The sequence below is a fragment of the Sporothrix brasiliensis genome (assembly GCF_000820605.1).
Source record: "Sporothrix brasiliensis 5110 chromosome Unknown Cont21, whole genome shotgun sequence".
Classification (NCBI taxonomy): domain Eukaryota; kingdom Fungi; phylum Ascomycota; class Sordariomycetes; order Ophiostomatales; family Ophiostomataceae; genus Sporothrix; species Sporothrix brasiliensis.
Window position 1 is genome coordinate 3,140,090 of NW_024467140.1, and position 15,158 is coordinate 3,155,247.

Here is a 15,158-nt window from a genome sequence, read left to right on the forward strand (position 1 = left end):
CCTACATCAAGTACAATCGTTGCCAATCATAACGAAAACTCGAGTCAGGATTCTCAGTCTGGCTTCATTTTGTGGTGTTATACACTGAAGCTGTTTTTGTTGTTCAGTACAACCAGGGCTGTCTATGCTATGCCTCGAATATGCAACAAAAAAGCAAGAGCAGTCCGGCATATGCAAATTGAAGAGCCAGCCAATCTATGAACTGTGAAAGGCAATGCAACTCCGCCATACGAAAGACAAACAAATAGTAAAGCAAAAAAAGGTGAAAACGGCAAGCAAACAAAAGCCCCTCGCCCCAAGAAAGAAAATTGTGACAGAAAAACAGCAAAGAATGCAATCAAGCTTCCTTCTCGATGCCCCAGACAAGCATCCGAGTGAGTCATCTCCACTCCGTTCGTCGTTTGCTTCTTCTTCTGCTTCTCCGTCTTACATCTCCATCTCCTCCTGTCGTTGCTTTCCGTCAGTCTCGGTCCCGTATTTCGGCTGCCGTCCGCCGCGTTATCCCTTCCTAGCTAATCTACCGAGCTGCACCGGACAGTCCAGCCGGTGCACGTTGCCCGTCCACTTCCTTCTCAACCTCTTTGTCCTGGTACAGTTCATCCAACTGGGTACGTTGTTGCCGTTCCCCATTCGTTTCGTGAATTTCCCCTTTCAGATTTTCCTTTTATTTTGTCAAGTCTAAACGACTCCATAATTTTTGTGGTCGTTCTCCTTGGCATCAATTTTGTCCTTGTCGCTCCGCGTCGTACCGAGGGCCACTACTCCATCGAGGCAAGCTCCTTCTCGCGCTCGTGCTCAATGGCCGCCGTAAACGCCTCCCACGGCGTCATGGTACCTAGTGCATTGCGTGCATGCGACCGAATGATCTGGAGGCCGTAGACGTAGCTGGCATTCACCCAACCGAATCTAGACGTCGTTAGCATATTGAAGAGAAGAAAGAAGTCAGCGGCGAGAATGACGAGAGTACTTAGTACTTACCCCTCCTTGGCAACACCCTTAAAGTCCATGCCTTGGTTGCCGTACTCGGCGTCGACACGGTGCGGGTCGACGCGCTGCGTCACATTGTACTTTTCGACCACCACGCCGTTGAAGTCGTAGTATGCCTTGGTGATCATAAACAGCCACTTGTACGCCAGCCGCTCGGCTTCCTCCACGTAGCTGTAGCGGTACAATCCCGTCCACGCCAGCATCTGCTGCGGCGCCCAGCCGTACGGATAGTCCCACTGCCGGTTGGGACGCTCCAGCGAGATCTTGCCGCGGGATTCCTCTGTGCCGGACAGCAGACCACCAAGCGCCTCAAACTTGGGCAGAGCCTTGGACACCATCGCCGCCGCCTGCTTGGGGCTGGCCACGCCTGCCCACAAGGCCCAGAACGTCGTGCAGCTCTCGTACGTGCACTGCTCCTTCTTGACCGTGTCGTAGTCAAAGTACATGCCTTCCTTCTCATTCCACAGGTACTTGTCAATCGCCAACTTACGGCGCTTCGACCGCCGGTCCCACAGCGCCGACGTCTCGACCTGGCCGGGCTGCATCGTGCCCACGCAGTATTCGGCCGGCACCACGAGCTTGTCGTTGAAGACGGTGCGAATCGTCCGGGCAATGTCTAGCTCGTACTTGAACAGCAGCGAGTTGAGGTCGATCGTCGCTATGTTCGCGCATACACGCTCCAGTCGGTAGGACGTATCGTGGCCCGACTCGCGCACCGCGCGGTCGTGCAGGAAATATTCGTCGAGCTCTGGCTCCTTGACCTCTCCAAAGTTGTACGCACGTACAAACTCCTCAAAGGTCATGCCGTACTTCTTCGCGTACGGCTCCAGGACGTGCACAAAATGGGTGGCCTCGGTTTCGGGCGGCACGCCCAGGCCCTCTGGGCGATATCGCGACAGGCCCGTCACAGGGTCCAAGCGCGGATCGGCCACCCAGACGCTGTGGTACTCCTTGATAGCCGCCAGGATGGCGGTTCGGAGGAAGTCGAGGGCGTCGGGCTCGTCGCGTATGCGGTCATACACGCGCAGCGCCATATCGGTTAGGAAGGGGGGCTGGGAACGGCAGAGGTAGTACGAACGTGTGGCGTTCAGAATCTTGCCGTAGTGGCGGATACAGAAGCAGAAGTTCTGCACCATGCTCTTCGCCAGGTGCACCTTGTTGTTGATCAGGAGACCAAGCGACTCCATGTAGCTGTCCCAACCGTACAGCTCGTTGAAGCGACCACCGGGAACCACAAAGGGTCGGCCACGTAGTGTCTTCTCACCGGTTGTGGGGTCTACAACCTCCTCCATGTCCACGGCCAGCAGTCCGGGCTTGTCGTTGAGGTCGCGCATGATCTCGGGTGTGACTTTCTCGGGCAGCAGCTGCACGTCGAGACGAATTTCGGGGCGCTCTTTGGCGAGCTTTGTGTAGTACTCGAACTGCTCAGGAGCACCGGGCGGGATGTAAATGCGTGGCCGCGGGTCATCGGTCCAGTCCTTGGGATCGCGCGCGGCAATCTCAATGCTGGAGGCGTCGATGCGGCGAGTCAGGCTGTCCCAGAACTGGTCACGAATCATGCGAGAGAGACGGTTCACCGGGTTCTCGTTGAGGCGAGCCTCATCCAGCACAATCTGGCGGCGGCCGTACTCCTTGGCGAGAGTCAGCTCCTGCATGAGATTGGACAGCATGTAGGTGCCGCGGATGTCGAAGCGATTGTAGCCGTTAGACGCGGCTGTGCGCAGCGTAAAGACTTTGGGCCCGTTGTCCTCAATGGTGATCTGGAAGTTGCCATCCGTATCCTCCTGGTTCCGTAGGTTCTCGAGCGTGCTGTCAACGTCAATCAGGAATCGCCGTGCGGGTGCCGCCTCGTCGTGGCTGCCGCGCCGGAACGGCTCCTTGACGCCGAGACGGGCAAACTGCTTCTGCAAGCTGTTCTGGGAGTATGTGCGTGTACGGGCACCAGCGCGTGGGTTCGCGTGGCGCTCCTCGGAAGTGTAGTAGGTTCGGGCATCGTCGAAGACGCTGAAGTCGTCCGAGGAGCCGCGGCTCTTGGGAGGGTTGGAGGAGGGGGCTGCCATGGTCGATTTTGCGCTTTGGGGTGAGATGAATCCGAGGCCTAGGGATGTTCTGAACAGAAAAGGGTTAGAAACAGAAGACGAAAACGAAATTAGGAGCCGGTTCTAGGAGCGAGAATAATACTGTTGGGACAGGTCCAAATGATGCCGCCCCACGGGAGAAGCGTAACGTGCAGTCACTGGTTGGACCGTTGCTTGGTTTGCGCTTGCACCCACCCCTGGCAATCCGTACCTGAAATGACGTTGCAAACGAAACAAAACACACCGACAGTGGGTTGCAGAACGTGCGGGAAGCGGCAGCGGTCGATGCAGACGTCACACGACCTAAAAAATTTCAACGACACACAGGAGAAGAGCGAAAAGCGGTAAGGGTCCCGAAAGGGAGACTCAGAGACGGGGGTTTTGTCGCTATTCTGTCAAGGGAATCGTTGCCCGAGATATCGTCCGATAGAAGAGTCTTCGTATCGGAGAGAAACTGGCTTTCGACGTGGGGTGGTAGGATCTCGAGGAGGAGAGGAGAGGCGGGCGTCGCAGTCTGCAGATACGTGACCGGACGTATGGTCAACGGAATAGAAGAGGAAGAGAAACAAGGAAGGTTTGGGAGTGGAAGAGAACGAGCTCAAAAAGGTCAAAGAAAAGTCAAGTCGATGTCGGTGGATAGGAGGCAATAGGAACCCGTTTTGCGTGTGACGAAGCGAACCTGCTAGCCAGCTGGACTGGAATGGCGCCGTCTCAGGTAAGGTCCTCGAATCGGGTGGGGCGGGGAGGTGGTAAGGAACAGACAGGATTGTGGGATGTGCACGATGCCCGATGAAAAGGAACGGCCATCCTGACGAGGAAGAAAAGGAGAAGAAAGAAGACGATTGCCACAAGCTTGATAGGATTGTTCTTATTAGCAATTGACCGTAGCCTTCCTAATTGATTTACATTTGCTCTCATTCGAGGAAGGAGGGGAGGGCATAATCAGGGAACAAAGTGGCAGCTACGGCCATTCTCATTGGCGTGGGGAAGGTGCGGATGCGGTGGCAGGATGAAAGAGCGGCGTTATCGCAACAGTGGGATGGTCGATCTTACAGCATACATCGACGCGCACAACAGCACAGCAAGCACAGCAGTACCTGTAAATAAGCGGCGGAATGTCGTCGGTGAGGCGTTTCGGTGGATCATATGCAAAGCTACAACGAATGCAAATACGACGATGCCTGCAGGGTGTCAGGACCTTGCAGCTTGCTTGACAGAAGAGCGACGAACCTGGCAGGAGCTAGTGTAGGTCGACTGTGGTACATGTCCGTTCAAAGGCAGGTGCTGTCCAAGGCAGGTGCTGTCCTCTGGAAGCGGACCTGAATACGGTGGAGGCAAAAACGCCTACCAAAAACGGTGACTTCCAGGGGAAGAATGTTCGCCTTCGACGAGTACCGGACAGTCGGGACTTGCGAGGAACTGAGACAAGCTTTAGTGCTCCGGGCACCTTGTTTTGTCGGCCGGCGTTCTGCATTCCAGGCAGTTACCAGACCCGCTAGGCCGGAAGCAGTTGGACACTGTTCAGGGACCCTCAGTCATTGAAGCCATGCCCCACGGCAGACAGTCAGAATTGCCAACATTCAACAACAACGTGGGCCTGGCAGTGAGCTCTTGTTGACCGTAACCTCAGATGCCCTCGAAAAACTTCATATTGAGATGAGCACCCCCACGGAATGTTCAACAGGAGAAAATAACGCTAAACCAAAAAGGACAAGCCGCACCCAAATCCGATCACGGGGCAGGCAGAGATTGAGAAAAATAGCAAAAGAAGGTGAGCAAAAAGGGAACGAAGCACGGGACACCCAAGTTGACATGTATGTGAACGGGGACGGAGCTTTGGAGAGGGCAAGCTCAACCTGGTTGGCGGACGGACCTCGGGAACGAGGAGGGCATGTTTGGACAGACAGATCAACGGGAACACGAAGTATTGCCAAATGGAGAAGCTGGGCCACGGAAGGAGAGATGGGGAAATAGAAAAGGAGGAAAAACGCTGCAGGTAGTGCAAACTCTGCTCGACCACATGGTCAGCATTCTGTGGCGGCATTTTCGTCACTTCAATAGTCATGCCCCGAGACGAAGGCGAACTGACAAATATGAGACAGCCTTGTGTGTGTCCCTGACGATTCTGGTTCGCCCCAAACTGGTGTACCATGCAGGACTGGATTTCAAGTACCGGGGAGTAATTGGGATTGGTGGGACTGGGTAAACAAGGACTGGCAAGGAAAGGAAAGAGAGCAGAGATGTAAAAGAATCAAATACAACAGTGAACAAGAAAGCCATGACCGTCGTCATGTCTCCTCGGTCTAATTGTATGTTGTAGTGTCGCAGTTTTGAACTCAGCCAGCCCTCTCCCCCGTATGTCGGCCGCGGTTGAGCTCATTCCATACTGTTTCCGTCACGTAGCTACGAGGCCTCGCTCTTGAGGGCTTTGTGGTAGAACTATGTACCGGGTCTGACAACATCGTCAACGAGCAGAGTATTCAGAGACAAGGATGAAAGAAAGAGCACAACCATAGAACAAGCCCCCAATCCCCCCCCCTAAAAAAATACAGAAATCCCAGGCTCGACGAAAGGAAGCGCCAGCACTAGCAAGCGTACGATAATCTACCCGTCGGTTCGAAATGAGGACCGGAGACCAGAACCAATGTAACAAATTCTCATTTCAGTAGCTGTGGAGGCTAAAGGATCTGATAAAAAGAGTGGAGGAGAAAGAAAAAAGGACATAAGGCGGAGAGTGAGGCTGTTGTGACGGCAAGGCGCCGAAGCCGGAAGGCGTCTTTGGGGAATGTCCGGTACTACACCAAGGAGTTTACGCTGGAACTTCAAAGACTCTAAACTAATGGCCGTGAGCATGGAAAGTCCAATGGCAGGAAACTTGCAGGAAACTTGATGAATAGAGGTTTCGCGAGTAGAGAATAGTTCCGGAAGCTACGATGTGAAGGGATTGACGGAAGAGTGTTGAGGCGGAGAATTGGGTGGACATCGGCTCCCCGTTCCAGCTTTGCCCAACCTCAACTGGAGGTGCAACAGTGATACTCCGCCCTCCACAACAGAGTCGATATTTCAGTGACAGTCTATAGAGATGTGTTCGATACTCTCCTTTCCCAACCTCCGATCGGAGAAGATGCACAATCTATGACACATTTTATATTTCGAATTGACGTTCAAGTTTCATGAAAAGTTCCCTTTCTCGATCCGAGTTGCGCCAAGCGGCTTGCGTGCTAGCTTTCAGCTCCCCACCTGCTGACGAGCTTTTTCCTGTCATGTCGTATCAAAATATCTCTCTGCAAGATCATTTCTGTCAGCAGTCGAGGCAAAAGTCATCGACAGCTAGACAACGCCTACCCAGCACGAGTAAAGCAGACACTGTGCGTGGCCGTAACGTAAGGACCGCGGGTGAAGGCGTGGGGTTGAAGAGGAAGGGTATTATTTACAAAGCATGCCAATATCACATTTGCTCCTTGCTCTGTGTGGCGGTCTTCCGTGCACATGTTGAGCATTAACCGTAGCTCAGAGCGAGATACTTGGCCTGTATAATTGTTAAGGTATCTCACCTGTCTGACTTCTGCTCCGTTATCACTGTACGATGTACATACCTCATGATGCATGACCCTCGCCCGGACCTCCCAAGACAATAAGGCTCCATAGTATTTCCATTGCATTCCGCCCTGACATGATACAACCGAGACAACCTAGGAAACCATTGCCCAACGCTTGCGTCAGGCTTTCGCTAAAACGGAACAGATGGGGATGTATCCTACCGAGCGCTATCAACGATTCAGAGCGTATGAGTGAGGTTGACATATGAGCAGAGATGAAGAGATTGACGCAATCCTAAGAAGCCTAAGGTTGTGAAGATTGAGGAGGTCGATGTCGACGGAATTGCTGGACGTCATCGTCAGGACGGAGCAATGGCCGTGCCTATGCCTGCTGTGGTTATTATTAGCCCGCTGTGCCCGTCACATGGAGGGCGCGCCTAGCACCTCTTGGTGGTGGGGCCAGCCCATCAGGGGAACGCCCAAGCGACCTCGACAGCTCCTTCCCCTCTCGACCCCACTTGTAGCGAGTGCCTCGATTCCCTCGTAGACGCGACATGCAACCGCTTGTGTCATAGGTGTAAGGCGTTGCTCATTAGTTTCAACGAACAAAGTCACCGCCCATCCCTGCCTTTGCACCTCCCTTCGACGGCATTGTCTCTTTCCTCAAGCTCTCCGAAGAAGGAGCCGTCTCTGTTTTGTCTTTCACCCTTGCAACGTCTTCATCTTCATTTGCATCTCTCTCCATCATATTGACAGCCTTCAATGCCCCCCTCTATACTGCTGTCCATTTGTCCCCATCGCATTCCATCGCTTCCTCCCGACTGATTGCTGTGATCGTCGTACCTTATCTATGCTCAGGCTCAATACAGCAGATCCCTCAAGAGCCTGATACGATCCGCCCGTATTTGTCTCTTCTCCTGTCTTGTTTCTTCTCATTTCTTTTTACTGCAGATAACAAAACAGACGAATACCTGTCCCAACATCCACCATGGTTATTTTTGTCGACCTAGACGACGAAGATGTCGAGCCGCCGCATCACCTGCAGCACGGCAAGCTGCTCTGGAGCAGCACCGCCGCCGTTCTCGACCGTGCACACGCCCAACAGGTGCGGACGCCGCCTGCGTCTCCCCCCATCCGACCCCAGACACAGAACAAGACACAGTCGGAAGGGCCGTCAATACAGGATGACGCCAATGCCCACGACAGTGTCGAGGAGGCTCACAAGCCCGATGTTGTGGAGATTCCCAACTGGAATTCCATGACAGAGGCTTTGGGATGCTATCCGTAGGCAGATCCCCCTTTTGATTTCTTTGCGCGGCCTCTGCTGTTGCTTTACGTGACCCTTTTGCCTCTACGTGCTTGCGTTGCGTACTGTGATGTACTGTCATCGGTCATATTTCCCCATGGGATCACTAACCTTATGTTCTTCTTCCTTCCCCTTCTTTTGTCGGCTACTTAGAATTTCTGCCACGATTGCCTCCTTCATTGATCAAAACACCCTGGACAGCCTGGCACGCACCTGTCGCCAGATCCGTGCCGGCCTAATTCAGTTCCGCAAGCCGCTGCTCGCGTCCACCCTCCGATGCCACAATGAAAATCTACCCGTCGACACCGAAGAGACACTGCGGTACCGGGCACGCGCGGGCAACTGGTTCTACATGGAAGACCAGGCGCGCACATCATATGATACTAAGGCGGGCGAGTGTGCACGCGACATGGTGGGCGGCTGCCGGCGCTGCGGCACTATAGTGTGTAGAGTAAGTTTCCGGCGCTTTGACCGGCCTCAGATGCTCCAACGCACTCGGCTAACTTTTTTAGAACTGCGCGATCAAACCTCCTGCACCTATTGTCCTCCGTGACCGCCATCGCCGTCTCTGTGATGGTTGCGTCAAGGCACCTCTCACTACGCTCGCCAAGCCGCCCCTGCCTGCCTCTACACCTTTGGAATCCGATGTAATGCAACTGGCCATCTGCTGCTGTGCGTCTGAGGGGGTCTGGCTCTGTCAGCCGTGTGGTCGTAGTATCCGTGGTGCCGACTACGACTACAGAGCGTACGTGTCCCCTCGAGCCCTTGTGTTTTTCTATTCCGTTCTTTGCCTAATCACTAACGCAATGTCGCAGCATCTGGAAGTGGCGGACACAATACGGCGAGGTGCTTGGGGGTCTCGGAACGGGCATCGGTGAGGGTGATCGTGGCGTGATTTGCGGTCGCGACCAGGACTGTTGCTGTGCCAAAGAGCGCGAACAGGAAACTGACTGCGATGCTGAAGACGCACGCGAGGCCGAAGACTCGCCCAATGGCTCGTTGGCAGGCTCCGCAAGCCCCCTGGCATCGCCAGCCGTGTCGCCCTCGGCTATCATGAACGAGTCGCCCTGGGCGGTTCCTGTCGCGCCAGCTACACAAGCTGCAGCCACAGTCGGGTCGCCGCTTTATTCACCCGAGGTTGCGGCCGCTCTGACCAACCGCCGTACCCCGTCGCCTGCACTTGGCCCAGGATATGCTCGACACGAGATCGAGGGCATCGGTGGCGTTGTGAAGCGGAAGCGCGTCAAGATGGTGCGGGTGGGCGCCTGCGTCCACGACTGGGAGGATGAGCTGGCACGGGGCGCCATTCTCGAGCGTGAGATCACGGGTAGTGTACGGAGTTGGTGCGGCTGGTGCTGGCGGCCGATTCCTAGCCAGCGTGACGCAGGCAACCATGGCCCGGACGACCATGTGGATTTGCAGGCGCACTACTAGGTAAGGCACGTTTTGGTCGCTTCGTCTCTCTGTCTCTCTGTCTCTCTCACTCTCTCTCGCTCTCCATCTCTATCGTTTCTGCGAAGGTCTCCATTTCTTATGGCATAATTTAGTTTCACAACCGACAAGAAGAAAGTGACCCCTACATGATCAAACACGGCATTTGGGTCGCCTTGGTTGTTGTGTTTTAATGTGTCTCTGCCAAAGATGCGTTCCTTAGCTGCGTACATAAAAACCGCATACAGTTCTTGGGTATCGGGGTGCCAGCCCCGACCGTAAATGCTTCCACATAATTATGCCACAGTACGTAGTGGACGTAGCGGCGCCTGAGCGCTTAAATACGTTTGGATATTAATTTTGGATATGGAGTTTTGGATAGGAAAGCACTCACAATTTACGAATAATACTGCGTTCACAAAATTAGAATCTATTTCATTTCGGTTTGTCACACGCCTAACGCTAGACTTTTCTGCAACCCTTGCCCAAAACTGTCCACGAAGACGACAACGACAGGGAGTGGCCAATGCAGAACTACCACTGCCCTCGTCGAGCGCGACTTTTGCTTTACGGCAGAACTCATCCACCAAGTGTCGCCCTGTTTATTGGACACTCTATCGCGTCCCGACGCCACGGCGTACTTGGGATTGGATGTCAGGCACGTCACCGTCAGACGGGCAGACATGGAAAGGAGTAGAGCTGACACAGTGTTGGTTGCTCCATAGCTTAATTTGTGCTTTATAGTCCACGATCTTGCAGCAACAAGAAACTCACCCAGGCCTCAATCGCTGGTTGTGAATTTTGATTGATATATATTTGTACATGGTGTGCCTTTTCTGCAAATGATTTAATACAATAATGGCAAATAGTGGAATGGTGAATGCTGCACATGCTCTACAATGCCCGCCTTTCGTACACCGCCCCGGCCGTGTCTTTTGTCCTTCCAATGCTGCCTACAACTCCCCGTTGAACAGCATCTCCCGGCGCTTCACGCGCTCTGCCCGCGCCTTGGTCCGGATCGGGCCCCACCGTGCACGCGCCGCTGCCGCTTGCTGCTGCTTCGCCGCCCGGTGCTCTGCACTGCTGCGCACCACCATCATCACGAAAATCGGCGAGCATTGGAACTTGTGCGCTAGACGGTGCACGCTCCACTCGAGGGGGTCCTGGGTGCGGAGCCGGCGGATCTCGTCCACGTCCTCGGGCGTCAAGTGGTACTGCTGCGGGGCAGGCGCAAAGTTGCGGTGGGCCAACGCAGGTGCCCGTGGTGTCGGTGCTGAAGAAGTCGAGGCGGTCGTCGAAGACGTTGTCGTCGAGGATGTTCTGGCAAATAGGTTCGTCAGGTTGGACCGGCGGCGCGGGTCGGACTTGGGCAGAAATTTAAAAGGCGTCTGGTAGACGGAGGGCGCGCTGGCAGGCGGGTTGTAGAGGAGCGTCGTCGTCGAACCAGCGGCCGACTTGGACTCGATTGTGCCCAAGGCAGTGGCCACCTCGGATGCCGCGCCCGACGACGATCCCGCGCCCGCCTTGTCGCGGCCGCCGCCGCGCGTCAAAAACGACGCATGCGGTGCAATGTTGAGTGCGCGCTTCGTGCGGTTGGCCGTCGACTGATGCCGGCGGTCGGCGAGGCGCTGGTTATGTGACGGTATTAATGGGGATGCGGAGGATGTGGAGGTGGTCGATTGGAGGAGGCTGCACGTAGTTGCTGTGCTGGCCCATAGCCGTCTTGCTGATGACGCGGCCGCGCCGGAAGAAGAGATAATTGGGGTCATTGATGCCATCGAGGTCGGTCGTCGCGAGACACGCGACTCTCGCCGGAGCAGTTGTGAGTCTGTTGTGGATGGCGATGTGAGGGTCAAAGGAGCGCCAGTATTGCCAATTCTAGGAGAGTATCTCGACAGGAGGCCTGGTCTTGCAATAGACTTGTGGGTGAAGTCGTCGTTGTCGTCGTCGTCGTGTCGCCGTGAAACGATCGTATGTCGTCTGTTGTCGTCTGAGCACTATTGCAGAGCAACCGAAAAAAATTGCTTTGAAGCCAACAGACCCACTCCAAAAAAACTAGGGGCAGGAAGCTTAGTTGAATTTCGAGCTTAAAAAAAAACAATCACGTGTTTAGATAGTGCAGTCACGTGAATTTTCCTTGGAAGCAAAATACCTGCGTTCGACCAAACGGGACTGCGCCTCCCTGCCGACTAACACGTCTTCCCCTCCCTAAAACAGATCGGCACTGGGCAATCTGGGGAAAGAACAAAACAGGGCAAGGCAGCCGTCATTCTCCTCCCTTTTTGGTTTCGCCGCGGCGCCTTCCCCTCCTGTCCATTTCTCGACGTGGTCTCTTCTGAGTTCTTTCTTTTCTCACAATCCTCTTTCACTTCATCTCTTATCCATTGTGCACCCATATAATCATTCACCATCCATCGCAAATACCCATCTCGTCCCCTGCCGTCAGGCACCGACTTTTGCGGGAGACGGCAGCCTCGGGCCACTCGCTCATCTGACACCCACCGGATTTCTTTCACGTGCAAAACGCGAACTCATAAAACAAGCACAAACATCACATTGCCGTATCTCCCCACCTCATCAAACACATCGAATCTACGTTGACGGCTCCTCTCTCACCGCCGTGATGACACGGACGTCTGTCTACGGCGGCGCCATGCTGGCCTTTACCGCCTCCGCCGCCATGACCGTCGCCGCCACCCTCATCCCCAACTGGGTCTACTACGTCATGTATCCCACCGCCGACGGCAGCGACCCCTACTGGATGTCGCTTGGTCTGCACAAGTCGTGCACGTCCGAAAACACCGCACCGCCTCTCTTTCTAACCGACACCTCGCCCGCGTCGCCGCTCACCTCTGCCTACTCGTCTGCCGGAAGCGGCGCGACCTGCCGCTCCTTCCCGCACCGCTCTTGGGACTGCGGCGCCGAACCCTCGCAGCAAGTCTTTTGCACCGTCTGGCGCACCATTGGCTTTTTGATGGCCGTCGCCCTTGTCGCCGAAGTTGTGGCCCTCATCGGCTTTCTCGTCGTCCTCTGCGGCGGCCGCATGCGCCGCGACTTTGGCTGGCGCGTCCTTGTGCCCCTCGTCGAGGCTGTCGCGCTCCTGCAGCTCGGGGCCATGGCCCTCGTGACGTACCTACTCGACCACGATGATCGATTCTTGGTGCCCGGCTGGCACTTGGGCACGTCGTGGACGCTGTGCACCGTGAGCTGGAGTCTGGCGGCGCTGTGCGGACTGGGCCTGGCACTTGCGGCATATGTACTGCCGCCCGAGGACGGCTACGAACTGCTGCTTAACCCCGGCGAGTCGCCTTAATCTAGCTTTGCTTCGTGTTCTTTTCATTTTGTTGTTTTACAATATAGATACCATAATTCGGCGCTGCATATAATCTGGGCTTGCGTTGTTTTCATAGGTTGCGACGGTCTTTTTTCTTTTCTGATGCACACAGATAACAAAATGTGCACGATAAATATTACGATGTAGCACGGTAGATTCGGGTCGAAAAACTTATCTGTCGATGCCAATGCGATGGAACCACCTGCCAAAAAAACACAAACAAGTGCAGGTGTGTTGATGGCTTTTTTTATTTTATTACGGCTCATGGTTTTCTTTTTCTACGTATATACGAAGGTATTCCAATGCGATTAGTTGTTTTCCTCACAAATACAATATAAGCGTGGATTTATTACCACTTATTCGTATCTATCCCTCCATTTCGTTGATATTCTCACAATCGCAAACGTTTGACCACACTTATCGTCACATATGCAGCCCCAACCCGGCGGTTTCATTGTTGTGCCTTTCCATTTATTTAGCATTGTTCCTTTGATAATAAAAGGGACAGAAGCTATTTTTATGCAAGGTCAGGAACGCCTTTTGTCCGAGGAAGAAAGGGGAGATGAAACAGAGCCCTTCCAAAAGAGCACACATAGTAAACAGAACAAAGACAATTTTGGAGGCACACAAAAATGCGGAAAGAAACATGACATGAATCGACGAGCAGAAGGAAAGTTAAAGGGAATCGAAGCCGTATATATATATATATATATATGAAAGATATCATCACTTGCCTTTTCCAGAATCTTGTTCACGTCATTATCTTCCTCAGCAACTCTTCTGGAGCAAATTCTAACCTACTCATCTGTGAGTGCATTTACTTCTTCACGAGTTTCAACTCACCCCATCTTGAATTGAATCGATACCATCGTCTACTTTTCTGCCCTTCCCTTCGCTTCGCATTCCCACTATCACAATGGTCTTGAAAACAGCTACAGCACACAATTCTCAAATGTGCCAGACATCCACGTGCAGGACCGTCACCATCAGCTTCCTTGTTGGCGCCGCGTTGCTGATTTGCGCGACAGGTCTCGTCGTTTATTGCTGCAAGCGAGGCCAACGCAAGGTCAAAAACAAGGTCAAGAGCGGCGTCATGGATCTCTTGACGAGGTCAAACAAGCCAACGCCGGAGGCTGCCGAGAGCGACGAAGAGCAGCTTCAGCCGCAGCCGTTCGTGCCGCCTCCGGGTCCTGTCGAGCAGCCACAGTGGCCCCAAAAGAAGAAGACTGCACAATTCCAGCCTTCGACCTACTACCAACAGCCGTATAGCCAGCCGTACGACGCCCCATACGAGATGCCGTACTATCCTGAATACCATCAGCAACAGCAGCGCCAGTGGCAGGTGCAGCAACACGAGCTGACGTACCAACAGAAACGCGGTATCAAGCAGAACGGTCGCTTCGAGACGATCCCTGAAGGGCCGGTGGAGAGACATGCCCGTCTAACTCGCCTAGCTTCCACTGTTGTATCCTCCGTGTAGGTTTTTTTTTAACGATTAATTTTTTTGGCATGTTCTTTTCGTTGGCCCTACGGTTTCCTTATATTAATGTTTATCCGTTATTATTCACTGTCTTGTACTTTAGTGTACCTGTATTACTTTAATGGTTGTGGGAACATGTGACACTGGCTAGCCTCGCGACATTTATGTCAGCCCCTTTTTTGTTGGCTCTTTTTTATTTACAGCATGCTGCATGGCACCACTTACTAACGAAATACTTACAGCCGTGTCCGGAGCTTCTTCTACCTTTAATGCTACATTCCATCTGTTACTCTTCTAATCGTTTCTTGTTACACTGAGAAATATAAACTACAGTTGGGACACGTGAGACGACGCTTTGAATTTCAGGAGTAAGCATCATCATAACTATCTATTTTTATACTGTGCACAATGAAGTATTTTTTTGCTTCCCTTTCTATGGCACGTGTCTACTATCCACGTCGCATGATTAGGGCTCGCATTCTGCAATTTCTGCTTCTTCTTTTTTTTTTTTTGTTCTTTGGATACTTACTTTGTGCTATGCCCTGCCATCACCATCACCTCGTTTTAAACGACATTCTTCGGGTCACCCATCCAAGTCTCACGATTAAATCTCTATATCAATGATCAACACAAAACCTTATTGCAATCATGGATAGCGCCTACGTCTGCTTCATCACCTTCATTGTCCCTGTCACATTATGCACGATTATTTATGTCCGGCACTGGCTTCATAAACAACCACAATTGTCCGAGGAGGAACAACAACAGGCCTTAGACGACCAGGCCGATTTCAATCGACGTCACCCATACTATGGCAACGCTCTGAGATCCCGACCAGTCCAACTTTCACCACGAGTGCCATCCCAACCGGCCCAACCGGCCCAACCCGCTCAACCAGTCCAGCCAGCCCAGCCGGCCGAAGCAGCTCCACGGCCCGCTCTCCGGAGCCTTTCTCCAGCTCACCTGGAGCCAGATCATTCCGCTGAATACGGCATGTCTCCCC

General features: G+C 53.5%; 5 protein-coding genes across 5 annotated transcripts; 3 read left to right on the forward strand and 2 right to left on the reverse strand.

The window, feature by feature from the left end:
• Window positions 1-758: 758 nt before the first annotated feature.
• On the reverse strand, window positions 759-3,047 carry SPBR_04731 (alpha,alpha-trehalase; the record flags this gene model as incomplete). Its single annotated transcript, XM_040763008.1, has 2 exons — window positions 759-906; window positions 979-3,047. 2 exons carry the CDS (start codon window positions 3,045-3,047, stop codon window positions 759-761), a joined length of 2,217 nt encoding a protein of 738 aa, XP_040615930.1.
• A 4,545-nt stretch (window positions 3,048-7,592) lies between these two features.
• Window positions 7,593-9,344, forward strand: SPBR_04872 (uncharacterized protein; the record flags this gene model as incomplete). The annotated part of the gene is made up of 4 exons (XM_040763149.1): window positions 7,593-7,888; window positions 8,112-8,361; window positions 8,423-8,655; window positions 8,726-9,344. 4 exons carry the CDS (start codon window positions 7,593-7,595, stop codon window positions 9,342-9,344), a joined length of 1,398 nt encoding a protein of 465 aa, XP_040615931.1.
• Window positions 9,345-10,294: 950 nt separating this feature from the next.
• SPBR_08945 (60S ribosomal protein) lies at window positions 10,295-11,110 on the reverse strand (the record flags this gene model as incomplete). The annotated part of the gene is made up of 1 exon (XM_040767071.1): window positions 10,295-11,110. The coding sequence occupies one exon, from the start codon at window positions 11,108-11,110 to the stop codon at window positions 10,295-10,297; it is 816 nt and encodes a 271-aa protein (XP_040615932.1).
• Window positions 11,111-11,964: 854 nt separating this feature from the next.
• SPBR_05301 (uncharacterized protein) lies at window positions 11,965-12,654 on the forward strand (the record flags this gene model as incomplete). The annotated part of the gene is made up of 1 exon (XM_040763578.1): window positions 11,965-12,654. One exon carries the CDS (start codon window positions 11,965-11,967, stop codon window positions 12,652-12,654), a length of 690 nt encoding a protein of 229 aa, XP_040615933.1.
• Window positions 12,655-13,768: 1,114 nt separating this feature from the next.
• SPBR_05410 (uncharacterized protein) lies at window positions 13,769-14,155 on the forward strand (the record flags this gene model as incomplete). Its single annotated transcript, XM_040763687.1, has 1 exon — window positions 13,769-14,155. The coding sequence occupies one exon, from the start codon at window positions 13,769-13,771 to the stop codon at window positions 14,153-14,155; it is 387 nt and encodes a 128-aa protein (XP_040615934.1).
• Window positions 14,156-15,158: the final 1,003 nt, after the last annotated feature.